Below are 27659 nucleotides of genomic sequence, written 5' to 3' on the forward strand. Positions count from 1 at the left end.
CTAAGAAGATACACAACCCCTGACCTAGTGACTAACAAGCCCAACCCCAGCTTTAGCCTTGAAAGCAGCAAATAGGGCAACAGTTCCTTTCGTTGAGCCTCCTCCTGGTGTGGGGGGTAGGGGGTGGACGGGGGACATGGGTTGCGCAGAGGGCTGGCCGGGCTGCTAGGAGCTCAGACTTCCTTCTTGGACAGGTGTGTGCAACTCCAGAATGTGGCAGCTCATAAGCTTCTTACTGTTCGTGGCCACCTTGGAAATTTCTGGCACACCAGCTTCTCCTGGTAAGGCAGTCCTCCTCCATCTCCCCGGTCTTCTCTGGATACACCATCTCTGGCACCGGCCCAAGTCACATAGCTCCCCATCTGGTTGGGCCGTGGGTGAGGATGAGAGGCTAGTTTGAAAACTGCTTGAGTGTCCCTGGTAGGGTGGCTGTGGAGGGCAGTCTTGTTGACATGGGGCCCATGGTCGAACCCTGAGGTTCTTCCCCTGCTCCTCACTGATAGTATCCCCAGGCCTTCTTGCCCCACATATGTGCTTGCTGAACTGTGACAGCCCCCATCCCACTGTCCCAAAATTCTTTCCGCTGGACATCTGCTGGCCTGCACCCTGGTTCCCAAGGACAAGCAGAGATCTGACTCCCAGGCAATGATCTGGGACTCTTTCTTTAGCCTCCTCCTTCTCACACTCTTGGCCCTGTGGGCTGGGTCTTGCATTGATACCCTTTCTTGAGCTGCTTGTCTGCCTGGAGAGCTCTTTCCTTCCTCTTCTGATGTACGGCAGTTACGCTAGAGTTCCTCTTTCCAGACTCACCCCAACAGACTTCCTCTAGCAGGCCTTTTCCTTGTCTTAGACCTTCCACCCTCTACCCCCTTGTACTCACTTCTCCTAACTCATCCCCTTCCTCCTTGCTATCCAACTGCACCCAAGATAACACCTGGGAGCCCAGGAGACAGTTGGTCTGACTCGGGTTTGTCAGGGGAAGGGCATGCGGAATGGGCCAATGACGGTGCAGGGGGCTGGGGGGAGTTCTCCAGGAGATGTGGGGGGAATGGGTAAAGGCATCGAGATGGAGCTGCTCAAGGTGTATTCAGAGAACAATGAACCCCACTGGGCTTAGCCCTCAGAACAATACCGCAATGACAACAGTAGATGGCATTTGTCATGGGTGCTATTTCTGTGCCAGGCAGCACTGAACTACTCACCAAAAGACTGGCAGGTCAAATCTACCCAGAAACTCCAGAGGCCTTCTGATCTGCTTCCTGAAGGTGGCAGGATTTTAAACTAGTTCAAACCAGTTTAGCTATGGCTGGCCAAAGTAAAATCAGAAGACACCTCAATTTTTAAAATTGGAGTTAAGTGGAATAACACTGGAATCAGAAAAATTACAAGTTGAAACCCTGAAATGAGAAACTTAGACGAGGCAAAGTGAGCCCTTTTGGGAACCTGATGTGAGAAACTGGATTATTAGCCACACCATTATTGGACACACCATCTTTGATCGGGCATTTCTGTTTTCCCACCTTTCTGGTGATGATTTGATTTGCGTGCCTTCCTGCATGCGGTCCTTGTTCCCTGAGAAAGACATTAAGTTTCTAGCAGTGTCAACACATAAGATATCTAGTACTAGTTACCATTCCTCTCGGCTCATCGTGGCAGAGCTGGGAAGAATCATTTCAAAGCCCTGCCATGCTCGGGATAAGTAAACCGGTTGCCAGAGGTAAAGACCTGGCTCTTGGTCACAGAGAGGTGGCGTGGGCTGGGTCAGAACATGAGGCCTGTTCCTCTCTGGAGCAGCCGTTCTTCCAGTCAAGTCTCTTCCTCTTTGCGGGTGCAGAGGAGAGAGAACAAGACAATCCCCTAGGAACATAATCGTCCCACTCCTCCTTAGTTTGGTTCTCCTAGCCCCTCTCTGGCCCCAAGTCCCCAGAGCCCCTCCACCAAAGTGAGCTCTGCCCCAACCCTCCCAGATGGGGTGTTCTTCAGTGGCCAGCGTGCCCACCAGGTGCTGCGGGTCCGGAAGCGGGCTAACAACTTCTTGGAGGAGCTCATGGCAGGCAACCTGGAGCGGGAGTGCGTGGAGGAGATCTGCAACCTGGAAGAAGCCCACGAGATCTTCAAAAATTTGGATGACACGGTAACGTCCACGTGGCAGGAGCCCCAGCTGGTGCCTAGAAGAACTACCAAGGGCTAGTGGCAGGCACCAGTGCCTTCTCCTCTTAGTTTGTTGGTGTTGGGCAAACGGGACAGACAGGACCCTGAACTTGTAGCCTTGTCAGCCAAGGGTGATTATGAGAACAGAACTCTGCAGTTAGCTCCAGGACGGAGGGCAGGCAATCCCTTGGGTGGAGCTCTCACCCAGCCTGGTTGCAGGTAGTCCTGTCCACCCCAAACTAGTCAGACTCCTGTCTCTACCACTGCCTTCCTTGCTGTTGCCAAAAAGACACTATCCCTGCATTCAGCCCTGATGGGGGTCGGAGGAGGGGGTGTAACCCAAGCCTCGCCAGGGTCCACAAGTGCTCTGTACCTCATTGAAATTGTCCCAGGAGATGATCTGATTGCGCAGAGGATTCGAGGAGAGAACCAGAGTGGCCTAGAGCCTACGGGGGCCCTGAGGAGGAGACTCTGAGGTGGTTGGATGGGCTTAGTAAGAGGTGCTTCCTGATACAAGGCCCGTCTGTCACCCCACTGTCTCCCCACGAGCTCAATTCAACTATTCCTAGAGCTGTGGCACCACCCCAGTCCCTCTCTCTGCTCCTTCTCTCCCTCCACTCCCTTTCCTCAGCCGCTTCCCATTGGTTCCCCTCTACACCCATGGCCTCTTTCCCAGCAGGCACCCACCCGAATGATTTCGCCCTGAGTGTGCAAATCTGAGCCACGCCTCAGCTGGTGCACTACTCGCCGTCTTTCTGTGTGGCAGGCGTCTGCTCTCAGCTCGGCGTGTGCTCCGCAGACCAGCAGTAGCCCGCAGGATGCCCGCACACATGCAGGGTCTCCCCTGTCCAGACGCTGAGCCCGCAGCAATATGTGCTTTACTGAAGCGATCCTGTGCACTCCGCTGCTTAGGGAAAGGCTGGACAAGGGAGAAGTTTCCAGCAGCCAGAGGAAGAGGATGGATATGGGGTTGTTTGGGGAAGTAGGAGTCTAGTGGCCTCACTCAGGGTGTCCTAGCGACAGGCTGCCGACAAGCGGGCTTCACCCCTCTGGGTTTGGAAGTCAGCTCTCCCTCCCTTCGCTGCTTGCCTAGAGGCTGTCTCGTTCCTTTCCTCCGCAGCTGGCCTTCTGGTCCAAGTACACAGGTGAGTGCCTTCTAAAGCCCCAGTGACCCTGCCTGGACTCATACCCCCTACTCAACACCCCTGCCCTTGCCCTAGCCCTTCCTCGCGCTGGGTGTCCCCGCCGACCCGCTGGGCGGGCTGGGGACAGGTGGGCGTTGCTGATCTCCCCCTGGGTGTCCGGCAGATGGAGACCAATGTGCAAAACTGCCGGAAGGACATTCTTGCGACAGCCCGTGCTGCGGGCACGGCCAGTGCATCGACGGCGTCGGCAGCTTCCGCTGCTCCTGCGTCCCAGGCTGGGAGGGCAGGTTCTGCGCTTATGGTGAGGGGGTGTCCTGGGGGAAGGGAGGCAGATGGGGGGCGAGGAGGCGAGTCCACGAGGGTTTCGGTCGACGTGGTTTGCACGATCGACCGAGAAGACTTATTAAAAACGCTCGCGAGCCTGGCTCAGAGCCTACCGGCCCATCCTCCCGTTCACTGTGCTCTGCGAGGGGGGCGGCGGGGCCGAGGGGGGTCCGACCAAACCTTCAGCGGGGGCCGGGGTCCCTCTGCCCGCACAGAGGTGCTCTTCTCCAACTGCTCGGTGAACAACGGCGGCTGCGCGCACTACTGCTCCGAGAAGGACGGGGCGCGCCACTGCAGCTGCGCTCCCGGGTACCAGCCGCTGGACGACCCCCGGCAGTGCGAGCCCGCAGGTGAGCGGCCCATCCGGGGGCCTCGAAGGGGGGCTTCCCTCCTCCCTCAGGCTCCCTTCCCAGGAACCTGGGGCTTAGGAAGCCCACTCTTCCGAAATCCACCTCACTAGGGTACAGGGTGGGAAGGTGGAAGGGAAGACAAGGACAGGTCGGGAGCGGCTGCTGAAAGACCGAGAGGTGAGCAGGGTTGAAGTCCTTGGGGACAGCACTGGTGTGCGGTGAGCCTGTTTCGGATCCCAAACAGGAATTCTGGGAGAGGCACCAAGCATACTCCCGGAGCTGCCATGGATAGGTGCATTTCCTTCAGACTCATTCACCTACAGCGCATTCTTCTTCACCTCGTATTTCTTTAAACAGCCGGAGACAGGAGCCATGAATCTGCCTTGTATTGTATTTTCCTTTTTTTTTCTCGTTAAAATACTTTAAAAAATAATTTTATTGAGGGCTCGTACAACACAATCCATCCATCCATGCATTGTGTGTCAAGCACATTTGTACATTTGTTGCCATCATCAGTCTCAAAACATTTGTTTTCTACTTGAGTCCTTGGTATCAGCTCCTCAGTTCCCCCTCCCTCCCTGCTCCCCACTCCCTCATGAACCCTTGATAATTGATCATTTATAAATGATTATTATTTTGTCATATCTTACACTGTCCAATGTCTCCCTTCACCCACTTTTTTTTGTCAGTCCCCGATGGAGGAGGTTATATGTAGATCCTTGTAATTGGTTCCCCCGCTCTACCACCTTCCCCTCCACCTTCTTGGTCCTGAAGGGATCATCCATCCTGGATTCCCTGTGTTTACAGTTCCTATCTGTACCAGTGTACCTCTGGTCTAGCCGGATGTGTAAGGTAGAACTGGGATCATGATAGTGTGTGTGTGGTGGGGGGGAGGGGGAGGAAGCATTTAGGAACTAAAAGAAAGTTATATGTTTCATTGATGCTACACTTCACCTTAACTGGCTCATCTCCTCCCCATGACCCTTATGTAAGGGGATGTCCAGTTGCCTACAGATGGGTTTTGGGTCCCCAATCTGCACCCCCCCTCATTTACAATGATATGATTTTTTTGTTCTTTGATGCCTGATACCTAATCCCTTCAACACCTCCTGATCAAACAAGCTGGTGTGTTTCCTCCTGTGGGCTTTGTTGCTTCTGAGCTAGATGGCCGCTGGTTTATCTTCAAGCCTTTAAGACCCCAGATGCTATAGCTTTTGATAGCCGGCCACAATCAGCTTTCTTCACCACATTTGCTTATGCACCTGCTTTGTCTTCAGCAATTGTGTCGGGAAGGTGAGCATCACAGGATGCGAGGTTATTAGAACAAAGTGTTTTTGCATTGAGGGAGTACTTGAGTGGAGGCCCAATGTCCATCTGCTACCTTAATACTAAACATATAAATATATGCACATAGATCTATTTCCCCATCACATATAAATATATTTACATATGTACATGCCTGTATTTAGACCTCTATAAATGACCGTTGCCTCCAAGTTCTTTCCTCTATTTCCCTTTACTTTCCTCTTGTCCCACTATCATGTTCAGCCTTCATTTGGGTTTCAGTAATTCCTCTTGGTTACATTGTCCTTGATCAATTCCTACCAGGCCTCCCACACCCTCCCTGCCAAAAAATATAGAACACTGCATGAATTTGCGTGTCATCCTTGCGCAGGGGCCATGCTAATCTCTATATCATTCCAATTTTAGTATATGTGCTGCTGAAGGGAGCATGTATTTTCTTTTTTATGCATTTTTATTCTTATTAAATATATACACACACACTTTCAGAAGTCCGTTTTGCATGTCTTCTGATGTTAAAGAACAGTTCTTTTAAAAAAAATTTTTTTTAAATTGGGGCTCTTACTGCTCTTCTCACAATCCATACATATATCCACTGAGCCAAGCACATCTGTACATATGTTGCCATCATCATTTTCAAACCAATTTCTTTCTGCTTTAGCCCTTGATATCAGCTCCTCATTTTTTTCTTCCCTCACCCATGACCATTGATAATTTATCATTTTTTTTCATGACTTACACTGACACTGTCTCCCTTCACCCACTTTCCTATTGTCTATCCCCCTAGGAGGAAGCCATATGCTGATCATTATGGTTGGTTCCCCCTTACTCCTCCCCATCTTCCCTTACCCTCCTAGGATTGTTACTCCCATTATGGGTCCTGAGGGGTTTATCTGTCCTGGATTCCCTGCGTTTTGATCTCTTCTCTGTACCAGTGTACATGTTCTGGTCTAGCCTAATTTGTAAGGTAGAATTGGGGTCATGATAGTCGTGGGGTGGTGGTGAAAGCATTAAAGAACTAGAAGAAAGTTGTGTGTTTTGTCAGTGCTATACTGCACCCTGACTGGCTCATTTCTTCCTTGTGACTCTTCTGACAGGGGATGTCCAATTGACTACTGATTGGGCTTTGGGTCTCCACTACGCTCTCCCCCTCATTCACATAGTTATAATTGTTTTGTTTTGTTTTGGGTCTTTGATGTCTGATAACTGATACCATTGACACCTCGTGATCACACAGACTGGTGTGCTTCTTCCTTATGAGCTTTGTTGCTTCTCAGCTAGATGGCCGCTGGTTTATCTTCAAGCCTTTAAGACTCCCAGACACTATATCTTTTGATAGCTGGGCATCATCAGTTTTCTTCACTACATTTGCTTATACACCCATTTTTTCTTCAGCAATCATGGTGGGAAGGTGAGCATCCCAGAGTGCCAGTTTAGTAGAACAAAGTGTTCTTTCATTGAGAGAGTACTTGAGTAGAGGCCCAATGTCCATCTGCTGCCATCATAGTCTATAAATGTATGTACATAGATCTTTTCCCTTATCATTATATATAAATACATTTACATATATACATGCCTGTATTTAGACCTCTATAAATGATCTTTGCCTCCCAGTTCTTTCCTCTATTTTATTTTTTTTTACTTTCCTCTTGTCCCACTATCATGTTCCACCTTTGTTTGGGTTTCAGTAATTCCTCTCAGCTACATTGCCCTTGACTTAGCTCCCCCAGCATTCTGTCCTCCTCACCATCATTTTAGATCATTTGTTCTTCCCTTGTCCCTAGGTTTGTTGACATCCGTCTTCCTTTCCCCTACCTCTCCCTCTCCCATGTCCCCCTCCCCCAAACCATCTGTCGCATTGCTCTAACCTCCAGATTGTTCATCCCGACTCTCTTGCCCAGGTAGACATGCAGAGACAATGATACACGCAAAAACAAAGCAAAGCAAAACATAACAACAAAAGAAAACAAAACAACAAGACAAAAAAAGAAAAGCCCTCAAATAGTTTCAGGTCTGCCCGTTGGCCTTTAGGAGTGTTTTCCAGTTGAGTCCGATGAGGTGCCACGCGCTGGCCCCAATGTCCACCTTTGGCATTCCCCGGGACTTCATTGCTTTTCACCCCTGCTGCTCTGCTGTGCTCCCTTGGTGTTTCACTCCAGTGCGATGCGGTCAGATCAGGCACATCACCTGCACCGTGTCCCCGTGCTGTCCCCCATAGCACTATGGGCAGTGAGGGACATCATGTCTCATGGTGGGGTCGGCCCTGTGACCTCTGTGCATTGGCTGCTCTGAACCAGAATATTGTCCTTAGGGCTTGGTGGGCCAGGATGTGTTCCACTCCCTCTCCTCCCCTCTTTGTTTGCTCCTGATCGCCCCTCTCCCCGAGCTGTAGCTTCAGTGCTGTCTTCTGAAGTGCATTCTTCTGTGTGTGTGTGTGTGTGTGGGGTTCCACATAGTTAGGATTGGGGAAGGCCCCACAAACCTCTCCCTTGGTTCCTTGCTTCATGCCTGCATGTTGCATTCACATCTTGGTGCACAAGGTTAAAGTCTGGTCCCTCTCTCACTTTCCTGTGGAGATATAGACAACACCCTCCCCTTGGGTGGGTTAGTGCCCTGTGCCCCTGTTACCCCTGTCTCTCTCTCTCATTTTTCTTTTCCCTCCTTTTTAAGTTGGCTGTCATAGGTATCGCTGGGTTGGGTCTGGCCCCTGCCATATTACATGGACCGCACCCCAGGAATGTACGTTTTAGTAGCTTTTCCCCACACCCCTTTTGAATTTTTAAGCTTACCTCAGTGGGCTCATGTTGTTCTTGCCCTTTTGTGACTGGGTTTCTTCACTTAGCATAATTTCCTCCAGCTCCTCCCATTAGGCAATGTGTTTCATGCGTTCATCACTGCTTTTTTGGGGTGCATAGCATTCCATTGTATGCATGTAACAGTTTTTTTAATCCATTCATCCATGATGAAAATTTGGGTTGTTTCCAACTCCTTGCGATCGTGAACTGCGCCATGATGATTGGAGCACAGATGTCTGGCCGTGGTTTGTTTCTGCCTCTTCTGGGTAAATGCCCAGTAGGGGGATTGCTGGGTCGTATGGTAACTCGATTTCCATCTGTTTTAGATATCGCCAGATCGATTTCCAGAGTGGCTGCACATACCTGCAGGTCCACCAGCAGTGGATGAGAGTTCCTATCTCACCACAACCCCCCAACACTTGTTGCTTTCTGACTTTTTATATTGGACTATCTCTGAGGGTGTTAGGTGGTATCTCATAGCTGTTTTAATTTGCATTTCTCTTATGGCTAATGATCGGGAACATTTTCTCATATGTTTATTGGTCATTTGGATTTCTGCCCTTGTGAAACATCTATTCCACCTCCTCAGTGGACACTTGGTATTTTTCTTGTTGTAAGTTAGCAGAGTATTTTAGATTTTAACAATAAAGCTTTTGTCTGATGTGTCATTGCTAAAGATGTTTTCCCAGTCCTTGAACTCTCTTGGTGAATTCTTTTTTTGTACACAGGTGTTTTGTCTTCAGTATATTCCACTTGTCAGTTTGTGCCTCCTCTGTGTTTGTGTCCTTCCCTATTTCCAATAGCCTATGTATTCCCTGTGCCAAAGTTCTCAGGTTCACCCAAATTCCCTCATTGATGGCCCTAATAGTTTGGGGTTTAACTTCAAGGTGATCCACCTTGAGTGTATTCTTGTGCATGGAGTGAGATAAGGGTCTTGCTTAATTTTTCTGCAGGTAGATATCCATTTTTTCTAGGATCACTTGTTGAAGAGGGCATCCCATTTGATATTTTCTGGGCCCTTATTGAAGATCAGCTGTCTGTATGCTGATAATTTTATTTCTGGGTTTTCAGTTCTTTTCCATTGGTCTGAGTATCTGTCATCGTACCAATACCATGCTGTTTTGACCACTGTGGCTGTATAATAGGTGCTAAAGCCAAGTAAAGCAAGCCCTCTCACTGTGTCCTTCTTCTGGTGGCGTTAATTCGAGACTTCTTCCCTCTCCATATCCAATTCTTTGAAGAAAGATGATAGTATTTATATCAGGATAGCATTGAACTTACACAGTGCCTTGGGCAGAACTGACATCTTTACTATATTAGTTCTTCTGATTCATGAGGATGGTATATCCTTCCATTTATTGAGGTCACTCTTGGTTTCTTGTAATAGTGTTCTGTAGTTTTCCTTGTACAACCTTTTTGGGGTTTTTAAAAATGTATTTATTTATTTATTTATTGTTTTTTTTTTTTTATAGTCAGATATATCCTTAGATATTTCCATTTGTGCTTGGCTATTGTTATCCCCTTTTTGATCCCCTCTTCCATGGTCTTGTCAGGTGTATATAGCTATCCAATAGACTTCTGTCCGTTGATCTTGTATCCCGCCACTCTGCCAATACTTCCGGCACTTCCTTTGTGGAGCTTTTGGGATTTTCCATATATTAAATTATGTCATCTGCAATCAATGAGAGTTTCTAAGCAAGATCTTAAAGGGCCCCCATCCTTTCTCCTTGCTACTTGTATTAAAATATGAGAGGAAAGAATGGACATAAATAAATGATGCAAACTAAAAGCAGAACTTATAGATTTGGAAAATGCTGTTGTACTGAGGACACACGGCTTCAAATGTTCACCAAAGACCTGGCTGCACAGTCATACTGTGACTGATGGAGCAAACCAAGTAACACAGCAGAAAACCCACCCTCTCAGATGGAAGGGGACAGAGAAAAAACAAAAGGAAAGACTGCTGTCTGCCTCTTGGAATTCTAGGACAGAACTAGGCCAAAGGAATTACGTCTGTTGTCCTCTAGAAAAGAAAAGGCACCGGCCTCGGAGAAACATGGGCATCAGCAGGACTGTTGGAAGAAGCACAGGAAGTTGGCCTTCTAGGTTTTGAAGGGTGGGGCCACAGAGGGTGGGTCAGAGCCTTCTAGGTTTCTAAGAGATCAGTCTGCAGTATGGGGTTGCTGTTAAGATGTGTTGGGGGTGGGGCCACCATCCTAAGTTGAGAGGATGGGGCTTCCATGCCTCGAGGGTCAGAGAGTCCAGGTGGCACTGAAGTCCATGGGTGAGGGGCCTCCCCCCAGCATCCATAGGGTGTGTCTAGTACCCAGAGTCTGAATGGGAGGGCCATTGCCCAGATGATGTCAGAGCAGAGAACCTTAAGAAATAATATAATTTTTTTCTGCTGGGTTTTATACTTGCTCTGGTTATTGTTGCTAGGTGCTATTGGGGCGGTTCCAACTCCTAATGACCCTCTGCATCACAGAACAAGACACTGCCCCATCCTGCACCATCCTCACCATTGCCCTCAGGCTGGAGCCCATTGTTGCCACCACTGTGCCAGTCCATCTGGTTGAAGGTCTTCCTGTTTTTTGCTGCCCCTCTGCCAAGCATGATGCCCTTCTCCAGGAACTAGTCTCTTCTGACAACATGTCCAATGTACGTGAGACAAAGTCTTACCATCCTTGCTTCCAATGAGCATTCTGGCCATACTTCATCCGAGATGGATTTGTTTGTTCTTTTGGCAGTCCATGGCACTTTCAATCTTCATTGTCAGCACCATGATCGAAATGCATCGATTCTTCTGCAGTCTTCCTGATTCAATGTCCAATTTTCACATGCATATGAGGCAATGGAGAATGCCGGGGCTTGGGTCAGGCAGCTCTTAGTCCTCAAAGTCACCACCCTGAGGTCACGTGCAGCAGACTGACTTAACCCAATGCATCATTTGATAACTTGCTGGGTACTAGATATTTCTTCTTTTAACTTCTCCCATTTGTAATGGAAATATTTACCTGGTGCCTGTTCCACCATTGTGCTTCGGAAACAAAAAGCTGGTAGTCTGTATCGCAAAGGTTTGTAGACCAAGAGGAATATTGTCCCAGGATTACGTATGCCTAAAGTTCCACTCATATTTGATGTAGATGATTCATAAGATGATACCTTGTACTGGGAGTTGATGTAATACTTTTAGGATGATGTCATGGGGTGAATGTGTTTTGCATGTGGCAGGGATAAAGTGTTGGGGTGGCTAAATGGTGGAATGCTGTGGAATGAATTGTGTTGTAAACGTAGCATCTATATCTGTGATTATAATCTCACTTAAGAATGGGTTTTCTTTGTTATGTTAATGAGACAAGGTCTTTATCAAGTGCATCTTTAGTCCATCTTTTTGATATATAAAAGAGGTTAAATAAAAGCTAACAAGCAGATGGTTTGGACTTTTTTTTTCCTATCATTGGTTCTTGTGCATATGCAACTTTTTGAAATGGTTGAATGTCTACTAGTTTTACTTGATATAGTGACTGTATTCTTTCATCTACTTTTTGATGCTTCCTGTACATTCCATATTTTGCCCATGAAACTTTTATTATTGCAACTCAAAGTTTGATTTTTTCTTGAGTTCTTTAAGTTTTAGATTTGCTGAGATTATTCTTCCTTTTTGGTTTACTAACTCTAGGTCCTTGAACATTTTGTTATCATCTTTGGCCTAGTCTTCTCAAGCTCCCCTTTGAAGTCTTCTGTTCATGCCTTTGACTCTATCATTTCCAGACATTGGTGGAATACCATTTGAAATGTTTCAACAAGCTGATAAAGCACTGGAAGCAATCACTCAACTATGTGAGAAAATTTGGAAGACAACTACTTAGCCAATTGACTGGAAGAGATCCATATTTGTTCCCATTCCAGAGAAAGGTAACAGAATGCACACAGTATGGAATAGTATCATTGGTATCACACACAAGTAAAATTTTGGTGAAGAACATCAAACAACAGTTGCAGCAGTACATTGACAGGGAGCTGCCAGAGGTTCAGGCCAATTCAGAAGAGGACATGGAACAAAGGCTATCTTTGCTGATGTCAGATGGACCTGGTCTCAAAGCAGAGAATACCAGAAAGATGTTTACTTGTATTCTATTGACTATGTAAAATCAAAACAAACTATGGATAACTTTGGAAAGAATGGGAATTCCAGAACATTTCATTGTGCCCATGCAGAAGGGAATACTGCATGGTTTAAAATCAAGAAAAGTATGGGTCGGGATTGCATCTTTTCACTGTACTTATTCAATTTGTATGCTGAGAAAGTAATCAGAGAAGTTGAATTATATGAAGAAGAATGTGGTATCAGGATTGGAGGAAGGCTTATTAACAACCTGTGATATACAAATGACACAACCTTTTTTTGCTGAAAGTGAGGAAGACTTGAAGCACTTGCGGATGAAAATCAAGGAGTGCAGCCTTCAGAATGGATTACAACTCAGTGTAAAGAAGACCACAATTCTCACAACTAGACCAACGTTTCCATTATGTAAATGGAAAAGGTTTGAAGTTGTCAAGGATTTCATCTTGCGTAGATCCAGTGATGCTCCTGGAAGCAGCAGTCACAAGATCACATAACACGTTGCATTGGGTAAATTTGTTGCATAAGATTTCTATAGGGTTGGAAAGCAAGGATGTTACTTTGAGCCCTAAGGTGTAGTATCTTCATTGCCTCATTTGCATGTGAAAGTTGGACATTAATACAGAAGACTGACAAAAAAACCATCAATGCATTTGAACTGTGGGGTTGGTGAGGAATATTGAAGGTTCCATGGACTGCCAATAGAACACACACATCTGTCTTGGAAGATGTACATACAGAATGACTCTTAGAGTCAGGAATGGTGAGATTTCATCTCCTGTACTTTGTACATGTGATCAGGAGAGACCAGTCCCTGGAGGACAAAGGGCATCAAAAGAGAGGAAGGCCCTCAACAAGATGGACTGACACAGGGGCTGCAACACTGGACTCGAACATCAGACTATTCTGGGGATGGTGCAGGACAAGGGAGTATCTGGTTGTGTTGTCTATGAGGTTGCTCTGAGTCAGATTCTACTGGACGGCACCTAACAACAACAAGAAGCAGAGATGGGATCCGTTAGATGCCAAGACACATGGACCTATCCGAGGTATCACAAAGCAGAACCTGAAGAGACAAAGACCCTCCTCCAGAACCCACAGAAAAAGAAAGCCTTCACAAGAGCTGGCACCCTGTATGTGGATTTGCAGTCTCTTAAAATGTGAGCAAATATATTTCTGTTTACAAAAACAACCCACTTGTGGTATCTCTGCTATAGCAGAAATAGATAACCAAGATGTCATAATATTTTCAGCAAAGCTGGACACATAATAAGAAAAACCAAAGGATAATTGATGCCTTTAAATTATGGTGTTAGTGAAGATTAGTAGATGTACTATAGACTACCAGGAAAATAGACAAATCTGTATTGGAAGAAACACAGCCAGAATCCTAGGGAGACTTTGTCTCATGTACTTTGGACATGTTCTCAAAGGGATCAGTCCTGGGAGAAGGATATCATGTAAAGTGGAAATTTAATGGGAAAGAGAAAGACCTCGAATAAGATAGATTGGCATAAGGACTGCATCAGTGGGCTCAGTAAAGCAATGATTGTGAGGATGGCACAGGACCAGGCAGTGGTTGGCTCGCTCGTACCTAGGGCCACTTTGAGGTAGAACCGACTCAATGGTACCTAATAACAACATGCACATAATATGCCTACATACATATCAGCACATAGACTTTTGGCTGTTTTGGCTAGTGTTCCAAAACTTCACATGCTATAGCAATTACAACCAGGTCCTTTATTTTCTCATGTACTTTTCAGTAACATGTTTACCTTCAGTAAGCTGTGTCCATATCTCCCTCATTTGGTGTTATCTTTTCCACTCCAAAACAAGTGTCTATTATGTAGGAAGGGAATCCTCTTGTACCCCCATTCTTTTTTTAAACCATTTCATTGGGGGCTCATACAACTCATCACAATCCGTACATACATCAGTTGTATATAACACATTTGTACATTCACTACCCTCATTGCTCCCAAAACATTTGCTCTCCACGTAAGCCCCTGGCATCAGCTCCTCATTTTCTCCCCCTCCATCCCCCGCTCCCCCCCTCATAAAACCTTGATAATTGATAAATTATTATTTTGTCATATCTTACACTGTCCAACGTCTCCCTTCACCCACTTTTCTGTTGTCCGTCCCCCAGAGAGGAGGTTATATGTAGATCCTTATCATCGGTTCCCCCTCTGTACCCCACCCTCCTGGTATCATCACTCTCACCACTGATCGTCAAGGGAATCATCCATCCTGGATTCCCTGTCTTTCAAGATCCTATCTGTACCGGTGTACATCCTCTGGTCTAGCCAGATTTGTAAGGTAGAATTCGGATCATGATAGTGGGGGAGAGGGGGAGGAAGCATTTAGGAACTGGAGGGAAGTTGTATGTTTCATCGTTGTTACACTGCAAGTTGACTAGCTCGTCTCCTCCCCACGATCCTTCCGTGGGATGTTCAGTTGCCTACTGATGGACTTTGGGTCCTCACCCCACATTTCCACTCATTCACAGTAATATGATTTTTTGTTCTTTGATGCCTGATACCTCATCCATTCGACACCTCCTGATCATACAGGCTAGTGTGCTTCTTCCATGTGGGCTTTGTTGCTTCTGAGCTAGATGGTCACTTGTTTACCTTCAAGTCTTTAAGACTCCAGACACTATATCTTTTGATAGCCGGGCATCATCAACTTTCTTCATCACATTTGCTTGTGCACCTATTTGTTTTCAGTGATCGTATCAGGAAGGTGAGCACACAATAATATGATTTTTTGTTCTTTGATGCCTGATAACTGATCCCTTCAGCACCTCGTAATCACACAGGCTTGTATGTTTCTTCCATGTGGGCTTTGTTGCTTCTGAACTAGATGAGTGCACCCCCATTCTTGCTAACCACTAATGAACATTGATTTCTGTATATTGACTTGCTCATGTAATTTCATAAAAGTGAGAACAAAAAATGAGAACATTATATATGTACATATAAAAAGGTTTTTGTTTGTTTGTTTGAATTAGCTCAAAGTAATGTCGTCCAAGTTCACCCACATTCCAAGATAGTTTGTGAACTCATTTTTCTTTATCTCTGAGTAGTATTAGATTGTGTGTATGTACCACATTTTAATTATCTATAAATTTGTTTATGGACACTTAGATTGCTTTCATCATTTTGCTATTGTGAATATTGTTGCAATGCACATAGGTGTACATATATCTATGTATGTCATTTCTATTATTTCCCTAGACTATTTCTACCTGGGAGTAAAATTGCTGAGCTGTATGGTAGTTCTACCTGTAGATTTTGGAGGATAATTTTTATTGTAAACTTATAGGAACTTGCAAAGTAATGTAGGGGAGGTCCCATGTACTTCTCATCCAACCCCCAATGTTAGCCCCTCAAGTAAGTCAACGTGTGTTTTTACTAGTGTTCCAGTTAGTAATTCACAGGTTCCTTCTAAACAAAATGTGTTGGAACATGCCTCTGTGGTTAGTGAATGGTTTCAGACATGCTCTCTTAGTAATACGTTTACTTGTCTTAGTCTTGTTAGGGCGCATTCCAAAAAAGGGGGTGCATTTTATTCCATGGTAGACAAATGATTTTGAGGTCGGAGCTAATATCAAATTTTAACCAACTCAAGTGGGCACCTTCCCAAATCATTGACGTTTTGCAATACATTTTTTGGGGGGGGACTGCTGCCTCACATAAACAACAGTTTTTAGATTGATCAATCATTTTAAGAAAGAGCAAGAAGACTTCAAAGATAAGCTCCAAAAGAGAACAGCCATCAATCTTGATAAAGAAAATGTAAATTGGTGGAGGAAGACTGTAGAATTGGAATCTTGCTACAGGGTTTGGCATTTAAAACTGTATACAAGTTTTGGCTGGCTGGGTGCCAAAAGAATTGTGTAAAGATCAGCTAGCTCAAAGAGCTGATCTTTCCCATCAATCTTTCAAGCAAGTTCAAAGCTAATGAAGATGATTTTGTGGAACAAATCACAACTGGGTCTGATGAGTCTTAATCTTACCAATACGATCCAGAGAACAAGGCAGTGGTTTGGGGGATGGGGGGGTGGGCTCTTCTAGCCAGTTAAATTCAAGCAGAGAGGTCAGTTTATGGCAGTTGTTCTTTTTGGATTCCATCTATCAGTAATTTTGATAGCTCTTCCTGAAGGACACAGGATTTCCACGGGGGCATATTCTGAAGCAGTTTCAGGAATATTGAAAACTTACCCTATCCACCCGACAGCCCTGATTTTGCCCCTTCAGGCTTCTTTTTGTTGCCCAAACTCAAAGAACATAGAAAAACACATGGTTTTAGTCCCTCATGGAAGCCGAAATTGCCATTTTGAAAAAAAGAAATTGCCATTTTGATGTGGTTTAAATTGAAGACCACAGAATTCTTTGGTAAAGGGTTAGAGAGATGAAAACCCCACCTTTAATAGTGTGTATACTTAGACAATGGATGTATTGAGAAATAACTTCACATGTTGATGTTTTTGTTGAATAAAACAAAGAAGAAAAATTATTTTGAGATCAGGGCTAATACCAAAAATATTTTTTATTTTATCCCCATATATATTTTTTACTTACTCCTGTATAACTGTTAGCCACTCTTCTGTGTGAAATCCTTTCAACTCTGTTCCCACAGGAATAGGGAAACTCCCTGGGATTTTGTACTGAGAATTGATCTACTACTTGGCATTCCATCTTCTGTGCAGCTACTAGAATTTTGCTGTTGTGCTTTCCTCTCCATTCTCTATGACGATACACTTCTATTGCTGAACAGTTTTTAAAAATTATTTATTTATTTCATACTTTTATTAAGGGCTCTTACATTTCTTATCACAATCCATACATTCATCCAGTGTGTCAAACACATTTGCACAAATGCCGCCATCATCATTTTCAAAGCATTCTCTTCCCACTTGAGTCCCTGATATCAGCTCCCCATTTCCCCCCTCCCTCCCCACATACCCTCCCTCAAGAACCCTTGATAAGTTATAGATTATTGTTTTCATATCTTCCTCCGTCATCCCCACCCACTTTTCTGTTATTTGTCCCCATGGAAGAGGGTTCCTCCTGGTATCTCTACTCCCATTGTTGACCATGAGGGGTTTATCTATCCTGGATTCCCTGTGTTGCGGGCTCTTATTTGTAGCAGTGTACATGTTCTGATCGAATCCGATTTATAAGGTAGAATTGAGGCCATGATAGTGTGGGGATGCTGAGCAGCTTTTAACAGTGTTCTATTGTTCCTACAGAGGAGCCCTGGTATTTAGTGCTTGTGCATTGGCCTGCTAACTGTAAGGTCAGCAGTTTGAAACCACCAACTGCTCCTCGGGAGAAAGATGAGGCTTTCTACTCCTGTTAAGAGTTACCGTCTTGGAAACTCACAGAGGCGGTTCTAGCCTGTCCTATAGGCCACTATGAGTAAGCATTTACTTGACAGCGAGATTAATTTTAGTTTAGATTGACTGTTCCTACAACCGGTAAGAATCTCTCAATTTGGGGTTCAAGTCCTACCATGAGCAGGTCCTGACAGACCCCCAGTAGTCTTTGGTTCTCAATTGTTTGCTCTAGCCTTCTGACAGGTCTCCATGTATGCTTTCAGGCTCTTCAGGAATACCTGTACCTACTCCCCCAGACTTCTCATTTCTGTTAGCAGTTTGGCAATAAGCGCCCCCCCAGTGTGTCTGAGGGAGGATTCTCAAGACCTGGTGGGCATAGTTCTGTCCTACAAGTGAGGAACCAAAGCTCACAGAAGTTAGACAAGTTTAAGCTGCACCAGGAAACCGTTAGGCAGTTGTTATCTGACCTAACTTGCCATTAGGCAGCATAGTTTTTGGACTGGGTCTTGACAGCTAAGACTGAGTCTTGTCAGCGCTTTGCTCCGTTTAACTTCCCAGTGCAGCAAACTGAGGTGCAAGCACCAAGCGGGCAAAAAGGGGAGAGGCTGTCTTTGGAGGAATGCCCCTGGTGGACCTGCACCTTCTCCCTCCCACGTAGCTAAGTTTCCCTGTGGACGGACCGCAAAGAAGAAGCGCATCCATTTGAAGCGTGACCTAGAGGAAATGGACCCACGTCTTATCAATGGGCAGCTAACCAGATGGGGAGAGAGCCCCTGGCAGGTGAGGGGGAAACAGATGGGTCTTCCTGCGCTGTGTGCAAACATGGGAAGGAAGTTCTAGCTTGGTCTAAATGAGCAAGAGTGGTGGTGGCAGTGATGCTGTGTCAGGAGAGATGGAGGTAACCTGCTGGAAGAAGAGTGGCTATGCAGGAAGGCCACAACTCTGCCGATGGCAGTTTTTGATAGAAGCCTAGTTCACGGAAGTGACGTCCTACATGGGAGAGGCTAGGCGCAAGATTGACTTCTAAATATCTGTACAACCTCAACACAGTAATTGACACTGCATTAGTCCCCTTCTCTACCGGGCACTGGAGGGACAGCAATCAGGATGTCGTTTCTGACCTGGGTCAGCTCATAGATTCTGGGAGGATTGGGTCCCTAGACTGATGATTCCCTGTTGAGACCAGGACCAGGCTGAAAAGAGTACAACTTAGGGCTTGCCCAGGTTCCAGCCCCCATAGCCAAGAGGCATCTGAAGTTTTGGTGGGTGTGCGTGAGGAGGATCGAAAGACAGCATGGCCAAAGGCAGGGCAAAGGTCTGGAAGAGGCCATAGCTGGGACACATAGGAGGAGAGAAAATACCAAAGAAGGGCAATAAGTCTGTGACCACATCACCAGGGGAAGGTCCAGCCAATGCAGCCACCATCGCAGACTGGAGAAACATGTGGCAGCCCCTCCAAGACCCCTGGACGGGAAGTTGCCAAAGGCTGCATTATGATGGCAATCTCTCCCTTTCATTGCAGGGGATCCTGCTGGATGCCAAGAAGAAGCTGGCCTGTGGGGCTGTGCTTATCCACCGCTCCTGGGTGCTGACGGCAGCCCACTGCGTGGAAGAGGCCAAGAAACTTACCGTCAGGCTTGGTGTGGGCTAAAGTCAGGCAGGGACCCTAGAAATTGGTGGGGCCAGGCAGATTGTCCAGGTGCTTGAGTAAGAGACTGGTTCAGCTCCACAGGTGTAAGGGGTGGTCTTTGCAGTGGTACCTCGTATAGGACATTGTCTTGGGGCCCCTTAAAATATGGACACAGTCTGAGGGCAGGTCTATGCACATCAGGGTTTCAAGAAAAAGACTGTGCACCCACCCACCTCTTCCCTTCCACCCCTGTGGGGCAGGTGTGTGGACTACCAGTGTCTTTGGGAAGCAGAGGTCTGTCAGTATCCACATTGCCTAACCTGGTCTACCCATGCCTGGAGTAACCTGGCATCAGTTCACACCGTGAGCTTCCCCTGCCACTTTCGGACTAGGCTGGAACCTTCTTTGTAGTAGGTGGCAGATCCTCATTACCTAGGCCCCTTTGTATATAAATGTTACGAGTTGCTCTCACAAGTTTTCATACAGAAAAGAGAACTCACACCAGCCCTTCATCCCCTGCACCAGTAGATCCATTAGCTCTTCTTGAGAGAACTGTCTCGGTGTATGGTGCAGATTTTTCTTTTTTGGGCACATCCTGTCCGTCTGCTTCCTCTTCGTGGAGGGAAAGGTCTTCCAAACTAGAGGGTCTCCCTCCAGCTACAACTGATCCATATTGAGGTTTTGCTCTGTGTCAGCAGGGAACTCCCTGCCGTCAACTACCACCAGTCACTTCTCTGGCTGTGTTGGCACCTGCAGTCACAAAACTGGAGGTATAAGTGAGTCATGAATTCAGAGCCCTGTTCTGCCTTTGGGATCAACACCAATGGGCTTCTCCTGGCAGGTACTCGGTACCCTTACCAGGCATCTTCAGTGCAGATGGGTGACCCTTAGGGTAATACTGAAAGTGCACGGAGAAATACTTCATCACGAAATCAGAGTTGAGCACAGCAGGTCCTTCAGAAAGCTCTCCCTACCCATTGTGATTCACCCTTCTGCCTCTACAGGTGAGTATGACCTGCGCCGCTGGGAGAACTGGGAAGTGGACTTGGACATCCAGAAAATTATCATCCACCCCAACTACACCAGGAGGACTAGTGACAATGACATCGCGTTGCTGCGCCTAGACAAGCCGGTCATGCTCTCACAGGCCATTGTGCCTATCTGCCTCCCTGACAGTGGCCTTTCGGAGCGCGAGCTCACCCAGGTGGGCCAGGAGATGGTGGTGACTGGCTGGGGCTTTCGCAGCGAAACTAAGAGGAACCGCACCTTTATCCTCAACTTCATTAAGATCCCCATGGTCCCACGCAACGAATGCATCGAGGCCATGAACAATGTAGTCACAGAAAACATGCTGTGCGCAGGTATCCTTGGAGACTCACGAGATGCCTGCGAGGGTGACAGTGGTGGGCCTATGGTCACTTCCTTCCATGGCACTTGGTTCCTGGTGGGTCTTGTGAGCTGGGGTGAGGGCTGCGGACGCCTGAACAACTATGGCATCTATACCAAAGTCAGCCAGTACCTTGACTGGATCCATAGCCACATTGGGTCCAAGGAAGTCTCCCTTAAGAACCAGGCTCCATAGTGTCATCTAGCCTGTCAAATGACCTTCAGTAAACATTAAACAGTGCACGCAATAAGCACACAGCCTGGTAACTGTGTCTTTTGTCTTCCTGAGCTGTTGCGAGGTGAAATTATATTTGTGGTGCACCTGCTGACTGCCCACTCTTTATGAACAGATTCTTATTTAATCTCAGTCCTGAGAGAAGTAGAGGAGCAGGTTCAAGTTTTGTGGGGTCTTGAATCTAAGTGTATATATATATATATATATATATATATATATATATATATATATATATGAATTTTAACATGCTAGTGCCCCCCTAAGGCCTTTGAAGGGGCCCTATGCAAATTAGGTTCCTGATGCTTAAGTTATAGTAGCCTTAGAGTAAGCTTAGCAATGAAGGCAGATATTTTATCTCTTTTTGTAGATGAGAAACAAGCTCAAGACATTTTACAGGGTAGATCCAGGATTCAAGTCTAGACCTGACGGCGAACCTCACATGTTCCTCTCTGCTCCCCGCTTTTGGAGGGTAGCTGCTTAGAGAATGGGTGGGCCTGGGAAGTGATTACAGCCAGAAGGTTCCTAAAGCGTGGTTGGGGATGCCATATAAGAACAACGTAACACAATTATGATGAGAAGTAATCCAAAGACTGTGGCTTTACCAGCCTTGTAAGCATAACTAGATAAGACAGAGAAATGAATTAGAATCTCTGATTTGAAATCATTAATACCTGATTGAAAGGGATAGTGGTGAGACAGAGCAGGGGAAATTAGGCCTGTCTGTGACCTCAAACAAGTCAATGCTCTCTGAACATTAATACACTGAAGGGGTTGCATGATACCAGTGGCTCTCAGCCTTGCTGTACATTTTAATCTCCTGGAGAGCTTTGAAAAATGATTGTGTCCACTCTCACTCTGAGACTCTAATGGAATTGTTTGGGGGGAGGAAGAAGGAACCCAGATATTTGTATTTGTGAAATTCCCAATGTGATTGGAGCCTGCCTGAGATCATAAGCACCTGGACTAGGTGCTATTTCTCCATGACAGGCTCTAGCTTGAGACTGAGATGGTAAGGAAAACAATGAATGCAGAACAAGTCTGTAAGCAGAGAAGGAGAAGCTGATTTGTCGTTGCGCCCAACTTATCCAGACCACAGCTACTTAGAGCAGAGGGATCTAGAATCTAGGATCAACTAGGATCTAGGATCAACTGAGCTAGTTATGTGCAGAAACAAGACAGGAAATTCTCCTGAGTCTGGGTTTGCAGAAGCCATCTTTTTGCCCACCTGAAGGTGGGTTTAAGGATAGGTGGGAACTGATGGGATGTGAGAGGAAGCCACTCGATGTATTTCAGAATATAGAAAAGAAAAGGCTACCCCTGTGTTGGGTTGCGTTGTTTAGAGAAACAAAAACCAGTGACTCTCATATATGTATAAGAAAGTACTTTATTTCAAGAAATAATTTTATCTGGAAAAGGCTTGCCAACTCAGCCCAACACAAGTCTTCAGACGCACGTAGCTGCTGGCTGATGATGCAGAAAGGTGAAGTAGAAAGCAGGGAGCTTACAGGCCAGGGGTGCAGTGTCCTGTGAACCCAAGATTGGTGGAAACATGACAGGACACCAACAGATCTCTAGGTCAGCTCCCAGGGAAGTGACCCACATGGGGCCCGTCCCTGGAGGTGTACACAGAACCCTAGCAAGGAGGAAGGCAAAGGGTAAGAGGGAGGAGAGAAATTCTTACTGTCTCTCTTATAAAAAGGCCACACCCACAAGGAGGCACTATCAGACTGTAACCTGACTTTCACACCGGTGCAAGTTGATATAAAATCTAACTGCCACACTGCCAAGTTCATTTTTTTTGTGTGTGTGTGTTTCAGATATTTTATTTCTTCAAATTTGTTTATTTATTAGGAGTGACTGAAATAAAAAATAGAATTGAGTCCCATCATCATCATGATCATCGTGGAAATGGCTTTAAGAGAAAACTGGTCAGATGAATATTATTGCTTCCCATTTTCAACCAGTAGGTAGTTGCCAATGATCTAGACAGCCAACCGTCTGCCAAGAATGCCTGAGATATGTTATATAATACAACATGCCCATTCACGGGGGACACCCACTAGGAAATAACCTATGTGTACTTCTTCATTTCATCGTACAAGACCAGCACAAAGGCACCACCCATGCCTCTGAGCACATTGGACCAGGTGCCCTTGAAGAACGCTTTGCTCCCTTCATCCCGAGCGATCTTCCTCCAGCAGTCCAGCGTGCCGGTGTATTTGATATCAGTTCCTTTGTGCCCCGACTGCATCCTCATTCGGCGACGAACGGTGTCCAATGGGTAGGAAGTCAACCCAGCCACGGCTGTGACAGACTGTGCAATCATCCAGCTGACGAAGATGTGGGTGTTCTTGGAATCCGGAAGCATTCCCTTTGCGGTGTCATAGATGCCGAAGTAGGCAGCCCCGTAGATGATCATTCCCTGCACAGACACGTTGAAGCCCTGGTACAGGCCCCTAATCCCATCAGACTTGGTGATTTTAACCAAGCAGTCACCGAGGCCTTTGAACTCCCGTTCGGCGCCGGCTTTGCCCACATCAGCTGCTAGACGGGTATGGGCAAAATCAAGAGGGTACACAAAGCACAAAGATGTGGCCCCCGCGGCACCGCCCGATGCCAGGTTCCCTGCAAAGTAGCGCCAGAACTGGGTCCTCTTGTCCACACCACCCAGGAAGATCTGCTTGTATTTATCTTTGAAGGCAAAGTTGAGAGCCTGGGTGGGGAAGTATCGGATGACATTGGCCAGGTTACCACGCCAGGAAGACAGGACTCCCTGCTCCTTGGGGATACGAACCACACAATCGATGATGCCCTTGTACTGCTTATCTGCGGTGATTTGCTTGCTGGCGTGCTGCACCTGCAGCAGCAGCTTGACCCGTTCGATGGGCGCTACCGCCTGCTTGGAGATGGCCGCGGCCACTCCACCTGCCAAGAAGTCCTTGGCGAAGGACACAGCGGCATCTGTCAGGTTGGAAGAGAACGAGGCGACGGGAGACCGCTTAGATGGAACAGGAACCGGCTCTGACTCCGGGGCTCTCCAAGTTCATTTTATGAAGCAAGCATAACCCAGAAAAACAAAGGCATCACTAGAAAAGAAAGTTATAAAACAATATCCCCCTTGAACATAGACACAATCCATCATGGCCAAGTAAGATTCATATCAGGCATGCAAGGATGGTTCAATATAAGAAAAACTAATCCACCACATAAAGAAACAGAGGAAAAGTACCACATGATCAGATCAATGCAGAAAAGATATTTGACAAAACCCACACCTATTCCTGATTTTAAAAAGAGCTCAACAAAATAAGAATAGAATGGAAAATTTTCAGCTTAATCAAGGGCATGCGTACAAAACCAATATCCAACATTATTCTCAATGAAGGGAAACTGAAAGCATTGCCCTTGTGAACAGGAGCCAGACAAGGATGCCTCTGTCGCCACTCCTATTCATTATTGTGCGAGTCGTCTTAGCCAAAGTTATTGGGCTACAATGAGAAACTGAAGGCATACAAAATGGTAACAAAAAATTGAAATCCTATTTGTAGATGATATGCTCCTATACACAGGAAGCACCAAAGACTCAGTGAGACAGTTGTTGGAGTTAACGGAAAGAGCCAACAAAGTGCAGGTTACAAGATCAACACACAAAAATAAGTTGGATTACTTTGCACTAACCAAAAAACTCTAAAAGAGGAAAATAGAAAAATATTACCATTTGTAATAGCTACCCAAAAGATGAAATATGTAGGAATAAATCTAACCAAAGAATCAAAGGACATACAAAGAAAATTATAAAACACTACTACAAGAAACCAAAAGAAAACTACATAAATGAAAGGATATACCATCCCCGTGGATGGAAAGACTTGACTGTGAAAATGTCAATACTACTCAAAGTAATCTACAGATATAATGCAATCCTGATTCCAATCCAACATCATTTTAAAAAGAAATGAAAAACTAGTCACTGACAGTATATGGAAAGGAAAGAGACCCCAGATAAGCCAAGCATCACTCAAGTAAAGCCCAAACCTGTAGGATTCTAACTTCTCAATTTCAAAACCTACTACATAGCTATGGTAGTCAAAACAGTCTGGTACTGGTACAATTACAGACAGATAGACCCATGGTCAGAACTGAAAACCCAGAAGTAAATCCACTTATGAACAGCCGATCTTTGACAAAGGACTGAAACATATTAAAGTGGGGGGGAAGATATTAACAAATGGTGCGGGCAAAACTGAATATGCACTTGCAGAAAAATGCTTCAAAGGCCTAAATGTAACACCTGTTGTTGTGTTGTTCGGTGCCACCGAGACAGTGACAACCCGTAACTGCTTTATGGGTAACAATGTGGCTGCGCCTGAGCCCATCGTGGCCGCCACTGGGGCAGTTTGTCTCATGAGAGCTGCTTCTCTTTCGCTGCCACTCCACTTTACCCAGCAAGACGTCCTTCTACAGGACCGGTCTCTCCTGACAACATGTCCAAAGTGTGTAAGATGAACTCTCACCATTCTTGCCTCTTAAGGAGCACTCTGGCTGTACTTCTTCCAAGACAGATTTGTTTGTCCTTTTAGAAGTACTTTCTTCTTCTTTTTTTTTTTTTCAATGAGTCAACAGACTTTAATTTGTACAGGCGGTGCCTGCAAGGGCGTGGATGTGTGTGGATGCATGGGTGTGGTGTGTGGATGCATGGGTGTGGTGTGTGGATGTGTGGGTGTATGGGGTGTGTAAATGGGCATTAGTGGGCATGGGAGCGAGTGTCCGGGGCAGAGTCTGGCCTAGGCTACCAGCTGTAGCTCGTTGGACAAGCTGTAGACTCTGGCCAAGTATGTAGCTGTGTTAGCCCAGGTTAACGAGAAACAAATTCATTGACACTTATATGTGTGTAAGAGAGGACTTTATGAGTCGGGTCCCGGCAGCAGCTGCAGCGGCTCCCATCTTCTCTTCCTCTCTCTGCCATACTCTTCTCGCTTCCGGAAACATGGCCTCTGGTGTGGCTGTCTCCGACGGAGTTATCAAGGTGTTCAATGACATGAAGGTGCGCAAGTCCTCGACACCGGAGGAGGTCAAGAAGCGCAAGAAGGCCGTGCTCTTCTGCCTGAGCGAGGACAAGAAGAACATCATCCTGGAGGAGGGCAAGGAGATCCTGGTTGGGGACGTGGGCCAGACGGTGGATGACCCCTACGCCACCTTTGTCAAGATGCTGCCTGACAAGGACTGCCGCTACGCTCTGTACGACGCCACCTACGAGACCAAGGAGAGCAAGAAGGAGGACCTGGTGTTCATCTTCTGGGCTCCTGAGTGTGCACCCCTTAAAAGCAAAATGATCTACGCCAGCTCCAAGGATGCCATCAAGAAGAAGCTGACGGGAATCAAACACGAATTACTAGCAAACTGCTACGAGGAGGTTAAGGACCGTTGCACCCTGGCCGAGAAGCTGGGGGGCAGCGCCGTCATCTCCCTGGAGGGCAAGCCCTTGTGAGCCCCCTCCACCCCTGCCAGGAGCACCCGGCAGCCCCAGACCTGCCTGCGGGGGCTGCAGGCTGCCCCCTTCCTGCCAGACCGGAGAGGCTGGGGGGACCCCAGCAGGGGGAGGGCAATCCCTTTGCCCCAGTTGCCAAACAGCCCCCCCAACCCCTGGACCAGCCCACCTCCCTCCGCCCCGATGGCTCTGGCCTTCCCAAATGGCTTCTGATCTTTGATTCCTTTGTTGAAACAGACCAAGTTCCCTCCCCGTCCCCCCAGTTGGGGAAGGGGGTTGTATTTTTTTTATTAACGTCCACTCCCCATCCCCCCTTTTCCAGGCTGCCAACTTCTAACTGCAGTAGTGAGTCCATGCTTGTTCCTTTAGTACTGTGTGTGAGTGGAAAATTAAGATGACCCACCCCGCTCCAGCTGCTCTCCCCATCCCCCTCCCCTCCAGTCACTGACAGCCACTTGTTTGGGCCTACAAGAAACCTTCAATTAAAAAAAGAGAGAAGACAATTAAAAAAAAAATTTAAAAAAAGAGAGGACTTTATATCAAGAAGTGATCATGCATAAAAAACAGCCCAGCCCAGTTCAGATCAAGTCCGTAGTTTGATATTAGTCCATATGTCTAATACCAGCCCATGAATTCCTCTTCAGACTCATGCGGCACATGCAATGATGCTGAATGCAGAAAGATCACAGGTGGGTGGGGGGTGAGAGTCTTTTGGATCTGGTGGCAGTGGAAGTACTTCAATGCTGGCACAGGTCTTCACCTGGCTCCTCCAGCTCTCTGAGTGTGGCTCCTCATGGCTTGTCAACAGCAAGGTCAAGCAGAGAGGCATTGTACCCTGCCTCTAGGGAGAATGAGGGCAAACTCCCAGAATAATCTGCTTTCTGTCTCTATATATGTGCCTATTGTAGATATTTCAGCTAAGTGAAACAATAAAATATCATGCATATATTTTGGGCTGTAAAAATACTTGAATGAACAAATCACAATGAATCAGTACTGTAGGAGACAGTGATAAATGAGAAAATGAACCATCCTCACTGTTTCCTTGTAGAACCAACTGATAAAATACAAGAAATAGGACTCAAAAGAATACAGGACAGGTCGACACATGGATGCCTTCCATCAGCAGGTTTTCTTCTACAGTTCTATAAAGAGGGGATGTTTCACCACTTTCCTTACATCAAGGAGAAAAAGAAGCAAAATGGCCATTAATGTAACTTGTCAGACTCCAAAACCAAAGCTGCCAGCTTCCAGAGCCCTGTCAGAGCAGAGCTGAGTGGCTATTTCTTCCTCATGCAGATACCTTGCCTGGCTTTAATGGTGTAGAAAAACAATGATGGGTTTACGGATGTTACAGGTTTTACAGGATTTATTTTTTTAAGG

General features: G+C 46.3%; 1 protein-coding gene, 1 non-coding gene and 2 pseudogenes across 4 annotated transcripts; 2 read left to right on the plus strand and 2 right to left on the minus strand.

Moving 5' to 3' along the window:
- Positions 1 to 211: 211 nt before the first annotated feature.
- Positions 212 to 20749, plus strand: PROC (protein C, inactivator of coagulation factors Va and VIIIa). Of its 3 annotated transcripts, none has more exons than XM_075529597.1 (8): positions 212 to 281; positions 1968 to 2134; positions 3272 to 3296; positions 3460 to 3624; positions 3767 to 3970; positions 18196 to 18317; positions 19060 to 19177; positions 20172 to 20749. In XM_075529597.1, the coding sequence occupies exons 1-8, from the start codon at positions 212 to 214 to the stop codon at positions 20747 to 20749; spliced, it is 1449 nt and encodes a 482-aa protein (XP_075385712.1). The 3 variants fall into 3 exon arrangements, with proteins under 3 accessions (XP_075385712.1, XP_075385714.1, XP_075385713.1); XM_075529599.1 differs by having other exon boundaries at positions 3460 to 3605; positions 3898 to 3970; XM_075529598.1 differs by having other exon boundaries at positions 3460 to 3597; positions 3836 to 3970.
- LOC142425105 (U6 spliceosomal RNA) lies at positions 5601 to 5704 on the minus strand. The gene has a single exon (XR_012779480.1). It is a non-coding gene; the product is annotated as a U6 spliceosomal RNA (small nuclear RNA).
- A 2110-nt stretch (positions 20750 to 22859) lies between the features above and the next one.
- LOC142424051 (ADP/ATP translocase 2 pseudogene) lies at positions 22860 to 25274 on the minus strand (annotated as a pseudogene).
- Positions 25275 to 25703: 429 nt separating this feature from the next.
- LOC142424594 (cofilin-1 pseudogene) lies at positions 25704 to 26404 on the plus strand (annotated as a pseudogene).
- Positions 26405 to 27659: the final 1255 nt, after the last annotated feature.

The sequence above is a fragment of the Tenrec ecaudatus genome, chromosome 13 (genome assembly GCF_050624435.1).
Source record: "Tenrec ecaudatus isolate mTenEca1 chromosome 13, mTenEca1.hap1, whole genome shotgun sequence".
NCBI classification, from domain to species: Eukaryota; Metazoa; Chordata; class Mammalia; order Afrosoricida; family Tenrecidae; genus Tenrec; species Tenrec ecaudatus.

Excerpts from the sequence above, each read along its gene's own strand:
- PROC (XM_075529597.1), top strand. The coding sequence starts at position 212 with ATGTGGCAGCTCATAAGCTTCTTACTGTTCGTGGCCACCTTGGAAATT. Across the intron at positions 2,135-3,271 it reads TCAAAAATTTGGATGACACG|CTGGCCTTCTGGTCCAAGTA; the intron begins GTAACGTCCACG and ends TTTCCTCCGCAG. Across the intron at positions 19,178-20,171 it reads GAAACTTACCGTCAGGCTTG|GTGAGTATGACCTGCGCCGC; the intron begins GTGTGGGCTAAA and ends CTGCCTCTACAG.